This window comes from Dermacentor albipictus, chromosome 4, assembly GCF_038994185.2.
Source record: "Dermacentor albipictus isolate Rhodes 1998 colony chromosome 4, USDA_Dalb.pri_finalv2, whole genome shotgun sequence".
Classification (NCBI taxonomy): Eukaryota; Metazoa; Arthropoda; class Arachnida; order Ixodida; family Ixodidae; genus Dermacentor; species Dermacentor albipictus.
Genome location: NC_091824.1, coordinates 112,037,594 through 112,057,528, shown reverse-complemented (window position 1 = coordinate 112,057,528; position 19,935 = coordinate 112,037,594). Strand labels below are relative to the sequence as shown.

General features: G+C 43.6%; 2 protein-coding genes across 2 annotated transcripts in view; one reads left to right on the top strand and one right to left on the bottom strand.

Annotated features, from left to right (window-relative positions):
• LOC139059256 (uncharacterized) overlaps positions 1 to 19,935 on the top strand; it is a 284,919-nt gene that overhangs the window by 89,939 nt on the left and 175,045 nt on the right. The window lies entirely within an intron of this gene.
• Positions 1 to 19,935, bottom strand: part of LOC139059253 (uncharacterized) — a 34,928-nt gene that overhangs the window by 2,184 nt on the left and 12,809 nt on the right. The window contains exons 3-8 of the mRNA XM_070537417.1: positions 19,641 to 19,747; positions 15,216 to 15,448; positions 11,615 to 11,789; positions 3,319 to 3,490; positions 2,886 to 2,986; positions 988 to 1,126 (exon numbers count right to left, since the gene is read on the bottom strand). Of these exons, the coding sequence (XP_070393518.1) occupies positions 988 to 1,126; positions 2,886 to 2,986; positions 3,319 to 3,490; positions 11,615 to 11,789; positions 15,216 to 15,448; positions 19,641 to 19,747 (927 nt within the window). The remainder of the gene's footprint in view (positions 1 to 987; positions 1,127 to 2,885; positions 2,987 to 3,318; positions 3,491 to 11,614; positions 11,790 to 15,215; positions 15,449 to 19,640; positions 19,748 to 19,935) is intronic.

Genomic DNA, 19,935 nt, shown 5'->3' with positions numbered 1-19,935 from the left:
AAATAAAGCGTGTTAACCAGTTGCTCGCAAGCTTGGTGCGGTTGTGCAGTCAGAAGCTTTCCGAAGTAGCAATCATAGGTTTGTCGACAATTTTCGGTCCTGCTCAGGTTACAGCGCGAAAGCAGAACATGAGGAAATATTGGAACCGGTGAGGAAAACGCTTGTCCTCGAAGCCTTTTCGTCCGTCCTGTATCTTAATTTGCATCGTGAGTCTATTGCCATAAAAAGTTACCCGGGACTCGTGGTCGGGACAGCCATTTGCTGACTAAGAAAGTAGCCGCTATGTGGACCTCGCCATGACTTGTGGTTTAGATGAACGGCTGTAATGAAAGCTTGCATGGACCTTATGCTTGAACGCTTGTACATCGTTGCCCTCATCGTCGAATTCCTTAACCCTGTCCCCTTATTCCAAGGCCAATGGTGGCGCAGCACGGCATATTTCACGTAACCTTCATCAAGATTTCACGATACTTCGTCTTATCAGACAATACTTCATCTTATCGCCTTAAACGCACAGTCGTGATCGTCTACACCTGGTTGTGTGCTCTTCCAACTTAATTTGGTATGCTTAAACAAAGGCACCTTGCACGGGCATGGACTACCATACAGACGCTGCATCACCTGAGCGAAGGCTGTGCAAAAGCTGTTCACGGTAACTTAAAAGGAGTGCTTGTGAAGGTATTCAGTGTATTCATTCGCACTAAATGTATTCCGGAAAATAAAGGTTTACAAAAAATTTCGATGTGCTGGCGTTGTTTTGCGGGAAGGCTCGTATTGTTCCTGAACAAAGTGGTTAAATATATGTTGGAAAATAAAGAAACGTAGAGATAACGATACATTTGTCTTCCGCGTTGTATACATGTGAAGAAGTACTATTTAATTCATAAGTATAACTACAGATTTCACTGTGCGCGCATGTGACAAGTGCTATTCGCTCAACAGTTTATCAAAGCACGTTATTCGTGCACGTTCCACATGCACTCCTACCTGTGCTGTACCAGCCTTCTTCGTCTGTGATGGGCTCGTGCAGTCTCCCCCAGTATCCGCGCATTAGGTTTGGACTTCGCACCACGAGCTCTCCACGTTGCCATGGTCCCAGAGGCTTTTTCGTTTCTGTGTCCCTCACCTGTGTGAAAGCCACGAAGGAAGCTATGCTAAACATCAACGTAGGGAGTGAACCATATATTTTATTTGTAAGATGGGTGGAAGGGTTGGATGGGCGAGCAGGTTTCTGGTTCTCTACGAGACGTTAGAAAAGGTGGACAAGAAGGGGCAGCAAAAACAAAAGAAGATTAAAGGTGGTAATGCGATACTGCTGTGAGCGTCGGCATTTCAACTAGTATCCTATGTAATATGCATAGATTTCGTGTACCTTCAAAACACCTGGACACATGCAAAAGCACGTGGTGAACAAAAACATTACACTGAAAAATTGTGCCACCTACACATTAGACCGTCTTTCACTGCGATGGGAGAGGCGCACGTGGGCCTTCCCATTGTATAGCTGAGCCCAATCTCAAAGTAAATAAATAAACAAAAAAAAAACAAAAAAACAAAAACTAAATGGAGGGAGGGAGGGAGGGAAAACTTTTGAGTCTTCCGATAGTTTCGCGGTTACGAGGTCTCCGTCGTCTTCATCTTCTTGGCGCTGGCGACTTGAGACTTCTCTTCAGCAAGGGTGGGCCCCTATTCCAAGGCTCCACTGAGTCGCGCTGCATCGCTCGCGTGCTGCACTAGGGCCCTTTGGGCCGTGAGCTCGCTGCTGCTGAGCCGACTCTCCCATTGCTCCGCACTCGGGTGTTCGTGTTTGTGGAATGCTTTGTTGCGTTCGCACTGCCAGGTGATGTGGTAGAGTGTAGGTTTGGCACCGCACCAAAGGCAGGTGGCCCTGTATTGTGTCGGAAACATCTTATTGAGCACGTGTAAGTTGGGGAAGGAGTTTGTCTGTAGTCTGCGCCAGCTGGTCGCTTTTTCCTTTGGGAGGTCTTTGTGTGGTGGCGGATATCTAATTCTAGTTCCTCTATGGAGGACGTTTTTTAGTCAGGTCATACAAAGAGCCTACTATAATAAACTTCGGATATCTTTACTTTTTTGAACTATCATTATTACACCGAAGCTGTTGCTGTCTAGTTTGTCGGGATTTCTCGTGCTGTGCTAAAAGAAGGCAGCTGGAAAAGGGCTTTGTGTTTGATTTCCCGCGTAGCAGAATTAGGTTTTCTTGTATAGTCGGATTACAACTTAATGCTATCATGTCTGCAGGTTGTGTGTAAGTCGTATTATACAATTTTTCTCACCATATTTGCTTTTGAACAATAATTTAGTTCTTAGCATATTTACTTTTAAACATTATTTAGTTCTATAAGGCACTTGCTCTTCGCGTAGGGCCTAGAAGGATGAGCATGTATTGTGCACTTGCGCATACATGCGTTCGCGCTTGATGTGCGCTGCTTGTGGTGGTGGTGCTTGTGTAACACCGTGTGACGTCGGCGCAATCTTCGCTGTACATCCACTTTTGCAGGGTGGAATGGAGGCGTATTTTTTTTATTTTCACACGGTCTCATTATTTAGTTAACAACAAGAGCAACAAAGTATCAATTTGAGCAAGGGCAAATATGTACTTGGTTATGACACTGGTTGAATATGGTCCTGTTAAGTCCTACTCAAGAACCTAATATTGGGCGTCCTCGTAGTAGTCCTGATGTGATGGTTGTGCAATGATTTTGCACGCTGCTCTACACACAGAATTTTAAAGTGTAGTTTGTTGTGGTGTGAGAGAACCAAACATATGCCGACGGCACGAATGAGGCATCGACTATTCTTGCTGGATGGCTCTGTCACGTGCAACTTGCCTTGTTTCAGGCAAGCAGAAAGATTGCCATTCTTACCTGTGCTTCTACGCCGACTGCCAAACAACCGATGGACTTGTAATTGCTGGGCGCGTTGTAGAGGCCCACTGAGATGAAAGGTATCTCCGTCTGACCGTACTCTGCTCAAACGAAAATAAAAGAGCCAAAAGAAAGTTTTGTTGCCTTCCCATTGTCAACCTTCAGAAAAAGTCGCTACTTTCGCGAATCACTTGTAATGCCAGTCTATTACGCCCGTGTAAACCGTGGTGACGATTAGGGAACTAAAGTGCTGAGGGTAATCCGTATCATAGACAGCAAAAACGCAGAGGCCGTTTTAGATCAGGTTAAGCACCCTCTTGGTAACGTGGCCATCAATATAACGTCAACTGTTTACGAAAGGAAAATGAATGCTCTTTCTTTTTCAACGTGAGGTCGGTTAAATGTGTTCAGAATTTCAACACATGACACTTACTCTGTGTAAAAGACTTGAGATTAAATTCTTTGACCAGCGTTTTCGCAACCTCTTCTCCAATGTTCGTGCTCGACGTAGTGACGTATTGGAGGCTATGGAAGTCATAACCATTACGCCGTTTGTTGTCCAACAGGCACGTCACAGTGTAAGGCGTTGTGCTTAAGGATGTAACCTGTTGAGGACATAAACATTGAACCTGTAGTCGTCGCTAACGGACCAAGAATAGCACAGCAGGATATATCATATGCAGGGTGTCCCAACTGTGATACACGAAGATAAGAAAAAGAAAGAGCAACTGCGTTACTTGAAAGAAACCTAGTGAATATTGTCTCCAGTACAGTGGAGCAGCAGCCGGTAAATTTTCTGTTACTGAGATTTAATTAAGTAATTGTAATTAGTTACCCAACTCGGTAACTACTGTCCTAATTATTGAAGTTCCAGTTCGGTATTTCTAGCCACAGCCAGGGGACCTCAAACTGTATTATTTTCAGTTGCGTACTTATTGCGTAGTAATTTTTTTCGACTGATCATTAGTTAAATGAAATATTTAATATGAAAAATACCACGTGACAGCGCTCCCACCCGCATCATAAAGTAGCACCTTCAAATAAACGATTGAAAGCGACCGCTTTGCCTGTCGGAAACCCGAAGAGACAGCGCATCACCTTGGTCTCATGGTATGGAAGGAGCACCAATGGCAGGTTCTGCGGCGTCGCAGCGATTCCTTCTTCTCATTTCTACGTGACACCTATTATCCGTCTCTCAAGGCGGACTGATCACATTTATGACAAAAGCGCCTTGATAACGTGGCCAAAGCGCCGCTCTTACCCCGGACGAAACGCGATAAGCAATGTAAAAGGCATAGAATGTTTAAAATTCAGGCTCTGCTCGCACTTCATCGAAAGAGTGCGCGCACAGCTATATTTCGCCCGAGAAACTTGCTTCGAACCAGAGCTAAATTGAAGTGACGGTTTTACTTTTTAAGAGAGTGTGTACGTGCTGCGAAAGCAGGTTCGTGGGGAGAAAGGAAAGAAAGAAAAGGAAACGTTCGCGCACTTTACGTACTCTAAGACAAATATCACAGCTTCTTCCCGACTAACACTAATCGCGACACCCGCCGCGGTTGCTCAGTGGCTATGGTGTTAGGCTGCTGAGCACGAGGTCGCGGGATCGAATGCCGCCCACGGCGGCCGCATTTCGATGGGGGAGAAATGCGATAACACCCGTGTACTTAGCTTTAGGTGCACGTTAAAGAACCCCAGGTGGTCGAAATTTCTGGAGTCCTCCACTACGGCGTGCCTCATAATCAGAAAGTGGTTTTGGCACGTAAAACAAAAAAAAAAGAAAAAGAATACCAATCGTGACGTGTTGCTTTGGCCGGGACGCGGTGTTGAGGCGGTAACTCGATCACACCGTTTTTCTGTATTTCCTTTACTTCGTTCTGGCTAGCTCAGAGGAAGCCTGTTCGAGAGCACCGCTTTATGATGTGGGTGGGCGCGCAGTCGCGTCGTATATTTCTATATTTCGCGGAGCTTATTTATCAGTCGGAAAAAATTAGTACGCAATTTATTTATTCATTTCTCAAGTACCCCACCAGGAGTTTTATATGAGGGGTGGGCATATCTACGTCATATTTCCAATGAATGCTTTGAAAAATGAATGACTGGAGTGGTAGACCAGTTCAGCGGGTAGATGATTAAGGTCATTCGCTGTCTGAACGAAGAAAGAGTTAAGATGAGCGTCGGTGCGAGCTGGAGGGGGATGAACAGCCTTTGAATGGCTGTGATGGGAAGAAGTGCGATGTGCCGGCTTGATGTCGGTTTGGCGAAGGAACGAGTGATAGAACTAGTCTTGCTGTTTTTCGGCAGTGTTCGAGGGTTGGAAGGTTCAGATGTGACTTACCTTTAGTTGCACTAATGTGGTAAGAGTAGTCGGTGCCAATGAACATTGCTTCACTATTCTGTATGGATTCCAGTGCTGTTGCCAGGTTAGATTAGTATGAGCCCTAGACTAAGCATGCGTATTCCAGTTTAGGTCGAGCAAGTGTTAATATGCTAGTGGTTTTAATGAAGGGGAAACAAGACGTAGATTATGGCGGAGGTAGTATAGGACACGATTGGCATCATTTCTAATGCTGCAAATGTGTGAGTGCCAACCGAGGTTACTGGACAGGTTGAATACTCGAGTACTCAAAAGAAGTCACAGCACGTACATCAGAACCAGCGATAACGTAACTTGCTGAAATAAATGATTGGCGATGGTGAAAAGTAAGAGCAGCGACGTTTTTTTTTGACGTTGAGAGACATTAAACAATAATTGCACCAGGTTTTAATAACGTTAAGGTCGGACTGGAGAGCATGAGAATCACCGTCGTTAGTAACAGGACGACAGATGGCGCAATAATCAGCAAATAAACGAATTTTCGAAGAACAGCTTCTCGATAAGTCGTTAATGTATATTTAGAAGAGTAGCGGTCCCAGGACGGTGGGTTGCTGCACGCCGGAAATAAAAGGCTATAAATTAGACGAGCATTGGTTAGCGTAAACGAACTGTCGGCAGTTAGTCAGGAAGTTGCGTATCCATCGGATAACAAAGGGTTAAAATTAAGAGGCGATAGCTTTAGGAAGAGGCGTTCATGAGGAACCTTGTCGAAAGCCTTTTGGAGATCTAGGAAGAGGGCATTTATAGGTCCGTTTTGATCAAGATGTGAGCTGATGTAATTAACGAAGAGAGGTAGCTGAGTCTCGCAGGACATTCCTTTATTAAAACCACGTTGTCTAGGATTGAAAAAATTGGCATACATGAGGTACTTTACAATATCAGAATAAATTATATGTTCCACTCGTTTGGAACAAACACTGGTGAGGGAAATTAGACGGTAATTGTGGCCCGATGACGGTGATACTTTTTTGGTAGTGGAATTATCTTACCTATTTGACAATCTTGCGGGGCCCCTCCAGATGATAATAATTGCTGAAAGATATGGCAAAAAAATACACTAGAGATTTGCGCAGTGCTCTTAAGAATATTGGAATTGATTCTATCGGTGCCAGCAGAGGATGACAATTTGAGGGATTATATTAGCTTGGTGATAACGTATGCCTCAAGTGTTAGGTCTGCTATGATTGGGTGGTTGAGGTAAGGACAGTCTTGGGGGTCCGTATTAAGTACCGAAGTGAAGACGGAAGAGAATACAGAGTTTAGTACTTCAGATGTTCTATGGTCGGCAACACGTGTTATTCTCGCCATCAAATAATAATAATGGTTTATGGTTATTTGTGTTAATATATTTCCAGAATTATTTGGGATTGTTTTGCGGCATGCTAGGGAGTGTTTTAGTAAAAGGTTCGTTTATCTGTTGCGGAAAAACAAATGTCTTTTCACTGGCGTGATATTTTTCCCAGGTAGGAGCGGCCTCGGAATGTTTGCTTTTGCGAAATAATCTTTTCTTTTTACTGTTTAGTCATTTTAATGACTTGTTGAACCATGGGGGTGAAAGTCGCGTTGTTAAGGTCATAGTTGGTACGCAATTCTCAGCGAGTTCAATCATTTTATTTTTAAAAAGCGTCCGTTTGGTGTCTTTATGATATTTACCCATTGTAATATGATACCATTTATCCATTGTATTATGATATACCCCTTGTAAAAGACGGTTAGTGCATTGTTAATACTGATGTAATGATGTTTAATGTGAAGTGTTATTTTCTTCTGTTGTTTTTTTCGCTCCTAGGTTGTTGCCAGGATAATTCTGCATGTAGTACTGAGTGCTCACTTAGTTCTGGTAGATGCATTACAGAAGAAACTATGTCCAAATGGGATATTAAGATAAGGTCGAGTGTGTTAGAGCACTGTTAGTTTTTTCACGTTGGGGTAGATACTAGCTGCATCAAATCAAAGATGAGGCATGTGTTAAGAAAATTACTATCGATGTTATTGGTAGACAGAATTAAGGCTCGTTCGGTCCATGTTATACCAGGAAGTTAGTCACCGAAGGGGAGTAGTTGCGGATGACTGTATGACATCGTAACAGATTGCAGTGCCTCGTGAAAGTGAGTAGTGAAGGAAACATGTGCGTCGGGAGGTCGATAACACACACAGATAATTTGTAGGTATGAAGAACTGTACAAAAACGAATAGACTCTCTAGAGCACATGTGATATGGACAATAGGGCAACAAAGGCTGCAATGGGCAGCTATCAGGACACCTCCGCATTTGCCTGCAGAATCCAGCCTAAAGATGTCAAAATCAGGAAGGAAAAAATTAACCTCTGTGTTATCAACGGTTGAATTCAGCCACGTTTCTGTTAGTACGAGAAGCTTACAATTTAAAGAATTAATAAAGCTACAGAGTGCTTCTCGTTTAATTGGGCAACAAGCTTCTTGTGTTAGTATAAACAAACGATACAGGGATGCCATGCGATTTTGAGGTAGTGTGGGATCGTAGCTATCAAGTTAATATTAGTCTATTTGTAGCGTTATCATACTTGTAAGTTCTGTTCTCTGTGATTAGTTTATCGCACCCAAGTTTAAAAGGTTTCTGTTGGGACTTGCCGAACTCGATTAGTTGTTTAGACGAGTAGTCTTCTGACAAAATGTGGTTGGACCCCCTTAGTTGAGTAGCATTTGAAAGAATACGTTGTTTTACTTTGAAATGTGCTAATTTGACAATTATAGGTCTGTTTCTATTAATGCTGTATTTGTCAATTCCATGAGCGCGCTCGATATCTAAAGTCTAACCTGATGTTAAGCTTAGAAGTGTAAAGTTCCGCACTCTTTTTCTACGGTTCTTGTAACGTTTTCCGCTCAATGTCAGCTACGTCAAAAAACACAATGTTAGAACGACGATCCCTATCTTCTGAATAATTTAGTCGCGATGATGCGTCGTAAATGGCTTTTGTATATTTATCGACAACTGCCCTGATGCAACTAGTTTTGGTCTTCAGTGCAGTTATGGAGGAAACATCGTTTTCAATTTTTGTCAATAGCCTCTTACTGTCGTCAAATATTTTATCGTTCTGCGATAGTTTGGTTCGAATTCATTCCACTTCGCTTAGAAGAGACGCCTGACCTGAGTTAGCTTATTTCTTCTAATGTTGCAATTATGTCACAGGATACCTCCGTAGAAGTGGAATGGGTGTTGGGGCCGGGATTCGATTCCACGTCTCCAGAGAGCGAGAAGTTGTAGGATGACAGATGCGCAGTGGCGAACAGTGGTAATGGAGGATGGTCTTGGTTTGGCAGCACTAGCAGAGTGGCATAGCGGGAACGACGCACATAAATAGTGTATTTGGTTGTCAACTGTAAGGCGAAAAGCGTCGGGCGTCAGTGAACCGTATTGTTGGAGTGCTGCCAAGCCCACTGTAGAGTGCGAGAGGGTGACGTGTTTTATGCGTGAAGTTTGATGTCTGTGCTGATGCGTCGGCTGAGGCAGGGCAGCCTCTGAAGACGATAAATTGTTGCTTCAGTGAAAATACCGCAGTTAGATGTCCTTTGACGGCACCCACAAATGTTTCATTGACACTTTGATATTTAGGGTGCAGTATTTAGGGAGTTTGATAATTAATTGCAATTACCTAATTAAATCCCCGTAGCGAGAAATTTACTGGCGACTACTACACGGCACTGGAAACAATGTGCACTAGGTTTTCTTCAAGTAACTCAATTGCTCTTCTTTTTAAATCCTGTTGCATGACAGTTCGGACAACCTGTATAATGTCAATGGGCACGTCTCAGAAATTGGTAGTGTTCGTAATTTCATTGGCTTCTGAAACTTTTTCTACTCAATCTCCTGGTACCAGTTATCTCGCGCCTCGTGGCATGATTGCACGGTCGTTTGCAAAGCGACGACCACGTAACCCAGGGGCAATGGCAACCAAATATGTATAGCTCCGCAGGAATTGCAACAATTCTGTTCCTGCATCCCTTTCGTGTAGAGCACCCTTATCCGATGACCGTGGCGTATTTTTGCAGGCTTTCAGATTCGGTTGCCATTATTAGGTTGCCAGTGCCATTATAGTGCGGAGACCCGCCATGGTAGCTCAGGGGCTGCGACGTTGCACTGTTGAGCGCCGTGAGGCGGTGGGTTCAATACCGCCTGCAGCCACCGCATTCGAATGGGGGCGGAATGCGAGAACGCTCATGTACCGTGCATATGGTGCACGTTAAACAACCCACGTGGTCAAAACTAACCCAGAATCCTCCGGTACAGCGTGTCTCATAATGAGATCGTGGTTCTGACACATGCAAGCCCAGTACTTAATCACAATGTCGCTCAATGGCGCCGATGAGACGCTACTCAAATGCACACTATATCGTGTTCAATTGACCCCTGGCGGTTCTCTAGTGCTGCTATAAGATAACGCTTTGGGTTTAAGATACCTGAAGGTCATATATAGAAGGCCTCGCATAGTTTTCCTATTCAAGTTTCTGGCAAGGAAGTGCTTAATTCTTTTCAGCAATTGTTTGTGGCAAGCAAGTAAGGACCACCACCAAATTCTTCTTGTCTGCACAAATCAGGAGGAGAAAGGAACCAGTGGGAAATACCATGAAGGCTAATGTGGCATGCGGTGGCTTTTATGCTAATGAGAACGACATCTAATTTCATAGATAACGCTTTCCTTGTGTGATCCAAGAGGCCAAAATATGATCCTGAATTGAAGCTTCTACTGGCTTGAAGCTTTTGTCCTTTTCCAAGAGTTATTGAGTCAGCTTGTCATTGAATTATATTTGCTTCCTTAGTTATTTGAATATTGTCCACAAGTGAATAGAGAGCGCAAATGAATACAAATTTCTTGTTGCTCAAACAATGGTAACTTCTTGTGTATCTCTGCCCCAGAAATACGTTTCGAGCATGAGATGTGCCTGACGCAAAACGCAGCAATGAAAGGGAAACATTGTCATCCACCCGGGGGTATAGCATGAAGTTACGAAGGCACCCCATGCAAGCTTCTCTAAAAGAAATAAAGAAAATGTTCATAGGTGTACACTGTAACTTCGTGCTACTGTTTAGCAGACGAAAATATTTCCATTTCGTGAAACTTCCTCCGCCTTTCTGATTTCTGCAGTACAGATTTGCCGAAATGCTGCAATGCAGCACTGCAGCGATTCAGGTGAAGCGTGCCAAACTAATCTATTGGATAACGTACAAACAGCGTGCAAGTGGCACTTAAGTCACATAACTACAAAAATAACGCAAATCTTCTTGATGTGATTTCAGTAAGTGACATAAAAAGCGTTCTCGAAAGTTGTTCTTTCACAAAATGAACGTATTTCAGGTGCTTGGGACGCACCAGGGCAGCTGAATTATCGAGGGCAAGCGACACCTGGCTTCCTATCATCTAAATAATGGAATGTAGAAGCCGACAATCAGAGATATATGAATTATTTGCATTGCCTTTTGCTGAACAAGTAATTATACTTAGATTTTTACTAATAGCTTCAATGGCTGGGAAAAGATTTTCAGCCCATCATACAGCCAGCAATGTACTAAGGTTGCTTTGAAGGTGTTGGCATGACTAGCCTGATTTCAGGATTGACGAGACGAGAACGATGAATGTCACCTTTTGCATAATCTATACGTGTACAAAGTCGATTCTTAAGGAAGCATTAGGAACTCTGTCAAAAATTAGCAACCTGTGCCAGGCTATGAGACATTACGCCTCTACCAACATGACGAAGGTTAGAACAAGCTTCTTGTCAATGAAAAAGCATGGGATTACATTCAATTCTATCCGAAGAATGGATTATTTCTTTTTGTATCTGATGTATTGAACTTATGTCATTCATTAGGAATACATTAATAACCATTGATAACACGTGAAAACATTAATATGGATGTTGGCAAAGTAGTTACTCATGCGAACGTTCATAATAATTGAAATCTACGAGAATATCGCTGGTGAGAGCGAGGCATGACAGGGCAAGGTTAGATAACACGAACGCAGTCCCGTTTAGCTCTATCACTAAAATGATTCCTCAGCTCTCTAAACTGCGCAAAAAAAAAACTGAAATGACTGACTTGCGTTGAGCTTTTCGAGCATCGATGCAAGCCACTTTACCTTTCGGTATAAATTCACGTTGAGCGGTATGGCCTGTGGGGAATGCTCTTTCCTGTTATCTTGATACTGATCTGCTCTCTCATTTCTCTATTGGTATTTTACTTCTTTCCCTGCATTGCTCTTTTTCAAAAGTAGTTAACCGAATATTTTTTTCATTAAAATTGTCCGCCTTGCCTTCATTCTTTCGTTTCGTGCCTGTCCTCCTTTCTCAGAGTATTGACCTAATTATTTACGCTTACCCTGTGCTTGTGAATTGCCTCGAGTATAGCACTGTCATCGGCGGTCTCCATAAAGGCGGTTGACGCTCCCTGGGCGATAGTCTTGCAGACACCCCAAAGAAGTGCGTACGTGTGGACCAAAAACGATGTGGAAAGAGACACGTCTTCTGGACCTAGACGCATGTGCCCAGGGTGGCTTGAAAACGGCAAAGACGAAAAGAAAACATTAATTTATTTTTCGGTTAGGCGAGCATAACTTCAAGGCGCAACGAAAGCTATGACTATTGTCAAGTAAGCAGAACGAGCTAGGGGTTTCAAAGATAAGTGAGCGGCTCACCCATCGTGTCCCACTGATCCGTTCGTGAAGCTGCCACTCAGTCGGCATAACGAAGGGGACGGTCAGTGGCGGACAATAAAAGACCCCTTGCTCTGGTTCTCCGTTCGGACCGTTTCGTTTGGCTGAAGCGACTACGTGACTCATGGCTTTCATTAAAGTGCATGGATTTCATTGAAATAGAGAGTAGGCACGCATACTTCTTGTTCTTTGAATAAAGGCACGTGGTGGGCTTTATTATAAGGTTTATGTTCATATAGTGGGCATATAATGTATACTCGTATTGTTAATGCATTGTCTGTATGATGTTGGCGCCTTTAAGCGGTTTCGGATGCTCGTTTTCACATAGGAATACATTCAATGGAATGCCAATTAAAAAGAAAAATACAGTAACTCCTATAAATAACGGAACAAACACAATCTTAAAGTTCAGTCTCATAGTTACGCTTTTAGGCAGCTAGAAAGAGGTTTAACGTAAAAAAAGAAACACTAAAACCTAAAGTCCAGTCTCATAAATGCGATAAATACAGGGCACATGGCTAAATACGGAGTAAGGAAACGCAAAGGCACAAGAATTCAGGTAGAGGATTCAACAAAGGTTGCTATTAGTTAACTTTTTGTTATATTTGTTTAGCATGGTTAGCACGGCCTAGTTAGAAAAACAAGAAAAATAAGAGGTAGTGGGGAATGAAAAACACAACGGCACTTCGAAAAGCAATGTTGAGACCAAAATATTTAGTCCAACTTTGCACTGTCGTGCAACAGTGAGTGTTCCCACTTTCAAAGTACATGGCGAATGTTTGTGGTCAAATACACCATTTAGCTTATTTCTCACAATGATTTGTTTTGCGAACAAAACTTTAGCGGGCATTACCGCATCTTTACAGCAAGGTTCCTCAGTGCTTTTCCTCGAAAGCAGCCTCGATAGGCTTACCTTGTAGGATGAAAATATGTCCCCGCAAATTAAAAGACAGGGACAGGGGCAGAAGCGGGCGATTCAAGGAACACTTGCTCCAAACTGATTTGTTTCGAAGCCTTGGCGTTTTCTTTGCCACATCCGTCTACCGTAAACAAAACAGGAACGTTTTGATAAGGTAATTCACATCCAGTCCATCTATGTTGGACCAATCAGCCCTAGGAAATGAGCTTAATGAACCAAATACAGCAATATACGAACGAACGATAACATTGTCTCGTCGTGGCGCATTTTTCAATCCGACGTCGTGTCCCATTTTCTTTAATTTCAACCTGTTTCACTATCTTTTCGTTTCACGTTTTGCTTTGAAACCTTATAATACAGTTTCCATAAGTCGCTGCGCGCTGTCCTGGGTTTACGGTATTATTGCGAACAAGTCATGTTGTCAGTGCTCTGGCCGAAGTTAGACTCTTACCGCCATTAAAGCACATCGACAATGGAATGAAGGTCTAGGGGCTGTTTGTTTTTCTGCGGAAGGCGTCCTTTTTCTAAGGAGTTGGTGCTCCTTTTACTCTTCCCAGAGAAACACCTTTTTTGGGTATACTTGTATGTATACTATAATAGCCCCGAGATTGTTAGCCAGTGCCCCTAACGGTCTTGTAGGGCATGCTCGTGCTTCAAGGTATTCAGGTTCAACGAGAAATAGAGAGAGAGAGAGAATAACATTACAGATAATCCAGGATGGTGTCATGGGAGGGGAAGGTTGGGAGGCCCTTCTTGGTTGGAAAGTTGGGAGTGATTCTCTAGCGTACTGGTGCCTAGTTACCCAAAGACATGTAAGGGCATCTACTTTGTTCGTGTCACATGGGGTTCTAGTCGTCGGATGGAATGTGAGGGCCCTTTCGTGTGGTACACCTGAGAGCCATAAACGTAACAGTTGGAAGGTAAAAAAAAGATAAGCTGCTTTCAGATAAGCAACTTGCTCTCTTTGTATGTTTCGCAAAAGCAGACAGTTCTTACCCTTTTGAAAAAAAAAGAATATGGAAGAGCCGATCTCGTGTTGACTAGCGCGAGTAATGTGTTTAGCATTGAATCAGTACAACGAGACAACGTATTGCTACTGTCGAGACAAGTTATGTATCAGGCGCATACAGCGGTGGGACTCCTTTTTCGCGCTTCCCTAAGGGAGCCATCTAGCGCCGCCACAGCGAAGTCTGCGCGTGGCCTCCGTAATGCTTGGCGCAACGGTGCGCGTGAACGCGGAGAAGCGCGTCATGCTGCCACCGAAATCCTTTCTCCGCTTCATTCTAAACACCCTGCGCCATTTTGTCTCCTCCTCTTCACAACCACCCTCTCTTTCTCTCTGCGCCGCATAGTGCCCCATCCAAAAGTCCGCGCATGGTCTCCGAGACAAGAACTGTGGGGCGCCGGTGCCTGCGAGATCTGAGAATCGTTACCTTACTTGCACACCAAGTGACACATACTCCATGACACAATTTGGCGAGAGACTCATTGAACAGCGCCGCATACCCAGTTCATTCATTGCGCCACTCGCTAAAGCGTTGGCGTAAAAGACGTTCATTGAAAAGCGGCATATCAATGCATTTGTGGTGCAGCCTTCTAAAGCGTCGGGTTTCTGTCCTTGAGGAACCCTTGTGACTTGTGACTTATGTTCTATTCCACTCAGCATCCAAAAAATTTAATTAATCGTTGGCACAGTCTCTCTGGCACACACCCAGTTACCTAAGTTTGCGTCAAATGTTCAAGGAAGAGCAACACACACCTACTGGCTGGCAACTGCCCAGTGACCCATGTTGGCGTCAAAGAGGTTCGAAGAGGCCCGGACAGAATGGCACATACCTAGCACTCCAAGACGGCGTCAACGTGTTTCTTCGAACAGCGATACATATGTAATCCCCCATCTAGAGTGGTAGTTGCAGAGCGGCAGATATGCTTCCCAATGCTACATACTCAGTGAACCAAGATGGCCAGATAGTTGGTTTCGAACCCTTTTTCCTCAGCACAGCAGCCTGACGCGCTACCCATTCGACCATATAGACTACCCAGTGACTCAGGTAGGCGACAAAACGGTTACATACATACATACATACATACATACATACATACATACATACATACATACATACATACATACATACATACATACATACATACATACATACATACATACATACATACATACATACATACATACATACATACATACATACATACATACATACATACATACATACATACATACATACATACATACATACATACATACATACATACATACATACATACATACATAGCCCCATGAAAGTGCTTGGAATACCTTATAGAATGCTAAGGCATCAAAAAAATGTAACCTGCTTGACTGAACGATAGCCAGGAGGGACTCGTGACAATGCACAACCAGTTTCGCTTCGCCAGTCGTGCCACTTGTAGACGCCATGTAACAGATCTGGTTTTCTCGATGCTCGGGAGGCGGTGGCATTGGGCCTCCTCCTTCGCGGCCCTTCTTCAGCAGCTCACTCCATGGGATTACGGTGTTCGTTGCTCCACCCATATTATGCGCCGTTTCGTCCAGTGCTATGATGTGCTGCAATTCAATCAACAGACGAATGTTGAGAATCTGTTTGTCAGGAAGCGTGAGTAGATAGATCTATGCGTCATGTAGTGCAGGAAATGCAATAAAAATTATAGGGATGTACCTTTCAGGTTTAATAATAGGAAGGAGGGGGGAGGCAAAGAAAGCTTAACAAAGACTGAGATTACAACTTCGTAACGATGCATTAAAGCAGCTTGATACCGCAATTTCGTAACCGGGTCTACTAAAGCCTTTAAAAGTTGACTTTAATATGCTGACTCATAAGCAATGTGATTTATTACGATTTTGTTTCAGCGTTTTCAAGCTTTGCTGAAACTTGAGAGTTCTATAACAAACAGGTTGGCTGTAAAGTATTGATTACTCGTACTTCAAAATTATGCGTGACATCTATATTTATTTATTTATTTATTTATTTATTTATTTATTTATTTATTTATTTATTTATTTATTTATTCATGAGGCTTAATGTTCCCAAGCGGCATCAGTTTTGTCCGCCTGAGGCACCCTAACCTGCTGACTACGATAATATACTGGCCCTGCGGCCTCTGACGAAGAAGTGGTACGTTTGCTCAGAGCCTCATCGGAAATCTGGTGAAGACGTGGTTTATTACATCTTGATGGAACTGAATATACACGTGCTTGGCGCTCCACCAGTAAATAAACTGTACTGTAATTAAGTGTTGTAAGTGTTAAATGTGAATCTGAGGTAAATTACCTGAATGATTAGGTGATTTCAGTGAAGCACTGTAGTTAAGGATGTTATGTCGTTAGTGGTGATACGTTTAAATGTGTATTAAGTGGTGTTAAATGTTAATTTAAGGCGAAAAATGTGAATCAAATGTGAGTTATGTGTCTTACATGTCTACCGCGACCTGTTACACGGTCTCTACATGTACATTCGGGTAGGCGCGTCTAGAAAAAAACTCAGAGCCAGTCCACTGCGTGAAGGTGGAGAATCAGCGGAGCTGTATATATATTGATAAATATGTTGATAATAAATATGTTGACTGAAAATGAAAGACACATAGCACAATTACGTTCGTTTCTTCACGTTTCTTGTTTTATTAAATTGCATACTGAATGCCTTTTTTTATTTTTAACCTTCTTTTGTTTGCTTCCCTGGAGTTAATATTCGGTTGCCAAGGTGACCATCACTTTATGATCGCTGTGATATACGGCCAGCGGCTCTGTGGCGACACTGGAAAGGTTCTTGGCCAATGTGAGGTTTATACACGAATGATCTGCATCGCGGGCACACCAATGTTTGTGTAACATTAAATGTCGAACCTTTCCAAGAGAGACGCCACGAACCACTATCCATCTGGCCGAGACACGTCTATGTTGAAATCACCGAAGATTACGATGGGTGTGGAGCCGGTAGGGATTATCCAAATGAAGGTACATATGGTTGGCGTTTGCGGCATCGTCTTCGTCCGTATTACGTGCCACCCGCCATCACCACGCACATTTCCGCTTCTGTTCACGACAGTGTTCTTCGTAGGCACGCTGTTCTTCCGCAGTCTTCTCCACACGCGGCCTACCTATTGCACGGGTGGAAGAGAACTGATACAAGCTTACGTAGTTTGCTTATAGAGCCCGTGACGTCAAACCAAAATCTATACCAAACAGTGTCTATTCCGGTTATACATCTTTTATTACGATATTTCTTTATCACAACACGTTTTGCTACTTCTCGCCATTAGCTTTGTGTTTTTTTTTCCCTCCAAAAGCTTTGTGTTTCAGCTCCTTTAGCTCTGCGGTTGCCGCCGCCTCTTTTGCCTATGGACACAAGCCGCCAGAACCTAGCGCATGACAGCTGCGCTGTAAAAACCCAAGCGATGACGTGGCGCCTCTTATAAAACGAGGCACGGAGGACGTGCACCAATCTGTCCCGTCCTACTGAACGCGCTGTGTCGCGTGATGGAAACACGTCCTCAGAGGACGCACTACTTAAACCTACAGGGGAAAAAAAAGACAAGTAATGAGAGAACAAGTAATAGGAAGTGACATCGCAACCGAATGAGAATGTCAGAATAACTTGATGAATGTCGCGTGAGCACGCAGGCTTTCACCTTCATTCTTGATCTTTAGCGTATGCTAATGTGTCTGTTAACTTTTAATTACAGTTTCACTCGAAGTGCGAAGCAATGGCAGCGATTGTAAGCACGCGAAGCCTGTGCTGCTGTGCTGCGTAAACAGCACCCCGGAGGCTACCAGGCATCTCAGGTGTATCCGACGCGACGGTAAGTGCCTTTGCGGCGAAACTGCGTCCATAGAGCTCTAAGGGTATCGCGCAGGTGCGCACAAGTACTCATCTTCAAAAAGCAAGAAGACGCGCATTCGGCGAGTGCGATTATCGAGTGGCATCTCTGGGCAAAGTGCGAGCATGCAAGTAAATATAGATAAACGCAGTGAAAAGCAAGCGATCTTGGCGGTATATGAGCACACCGTCTCCCTCCGTTCTGCACTTTCCAACCACTCCTCTCAACCACCCATCCTTCCGCGAGCACTCCCTCCCTCCGCCGTTCATGTCCTACCCTTCTTTGACCGTCCCCACTTTCAGTTCCCACCACCTCACAGTTCCCACCACCTCACTCGGTAGTGCGTGTTGCTGGGCCAATTGGCTCTAGTGAACGATTTCAGGCCATGAATCCTATGGGCACTAAGCTTTTATGTGGCCGCATAAGAGACTATAGGTTTTATGGTCTACCCGCCGCGGTGGCTTAGCGGCTATATAGTTGCGCTGCTAAGCACGAGGTCGTGGGATCAAACCAGGCCTCGGTGGCCGCATTTCGCTGGGGCCGAAATTCAGAAGCGACTGTGTCCCGTGCATTGTGGGCACGATAACGTTTCACGGGGGGTCAGAATCAAGCCGCAGTCTCTCATTATGGCGTGCCTCATTATCAAATTGCTGTTTTCGCTTGTAAAACCCCAGAATCAGTTTTACGGTTTTACAGAATACTGTGGGTCGCGCTTCTTCCAAATATTTGCCTTGGCATAATTTAGTGTATCATTGCTGTTTCAAAATACATATATCGTGTCGACAGCGCACCTCATTAGGCATTGCCATATTTTTTTTACATACTGGTTTTACCGTTTCTTTAGGCCCCTTTACAGCCAAGTCACACCTACCTCTCGTAATTCATCGCTCCACTGCAAACTGATAATCACTGCGCGGTGTTCTTTGGCTGTATTTGGCTCTTGTGCCACAAAACACTGCATTTATCATCATCATTACATAATACTGCGATTAGAGGCTATCTTACATGCATTTCATTGTACGACTCCTTCGTTTTGAGCAATAGCAGCATGAGGTTCCCTCATAATTTTTTTAAAGCCAACTTTCTTCTCTGCAAATCCACCTCTAAATTTAAAAGCTTTGAGAGAACATATGTAACAAGAAGCACTGAACCATATTTCAAAGGAATGAGAACGGATTAGCAGAGTCTTGTCAACGCCCAATTATAACCCGAATAAACTTAAGTGTCTTTTTTTCCAAACGCCAGGAAATTAGCGTAATGATGATTGCGTGAAGTAGGTACATGGGACAGATTTTTCGCTGTACCTCGACAGAGTACACTTTCATGTGAAAAGATCCCTTTCAGTTCGAAGCTCCAGGCTTCTCCACAGTGACAATACGCTCTTACATGATATTGAACAGATAACATACGCATAATAATTCAATAGGCATTTCTGATTAGCATCTGAGAGATGTAATTTCACTTTTTTGCCATCTTAGCACTATCTCGCTTAGAGCATAATATTATGTTGCTCGAAAAAAGTACGTACTAAAGCGAAAAAATACATCGCCAAAAGTCCTAGCGGCATAGTTGTTCCTATGACTGCTCAGAAATCGTTTTCTTCGCAAAAAATAAATCTTTTTTTTCCCCCGAGGAAATGCCACACAGGGTCTGTAAATAATAATCTGTCATCCTAAACAGACTTCGTGTTTCCCTTTAGCGTCCCTTTATTAAACTGTGACGTTGTTATCAAAAGTGCGACCAACCCCCACCCCTCGTCCTTAATGTTATTTGTTGTGGTGATGACACAATTGAATTTACCTCTCTGCTTCGATATGGAGCTTTACCTTCTGTACAAGAATTGTTTGATGAAAAATCCAAGCAACAATTCAAAGCCGATATGGAAAATATAGTCCGGTCTGACCAGTATTTTCGGTGCGCACCTTTATTGAAACCAGCCTTCGCTGCAGTTCGAGGGCTTCTTGGACCCGGTCTGGCTCACAGCAGAAGGATGCCAAGGACAGGGTTTGCATTGCTTTAGCCAGGACATCTGCATCGGTGATAATTCGCTGTCGATTAGCACATTCGTTGTGGGCGCAGGCTCTTGGCGAGCACCAGAAAACCGGCCCAATATGCACATGCATTTAGGATTTTTAGAAAAGAAAAACCTACTGGAAAAAATCTGTTGTTCAGAAATAAGCCTTGTCAGTCGTGGCAGGAAATCATTCTCCTGAGCGA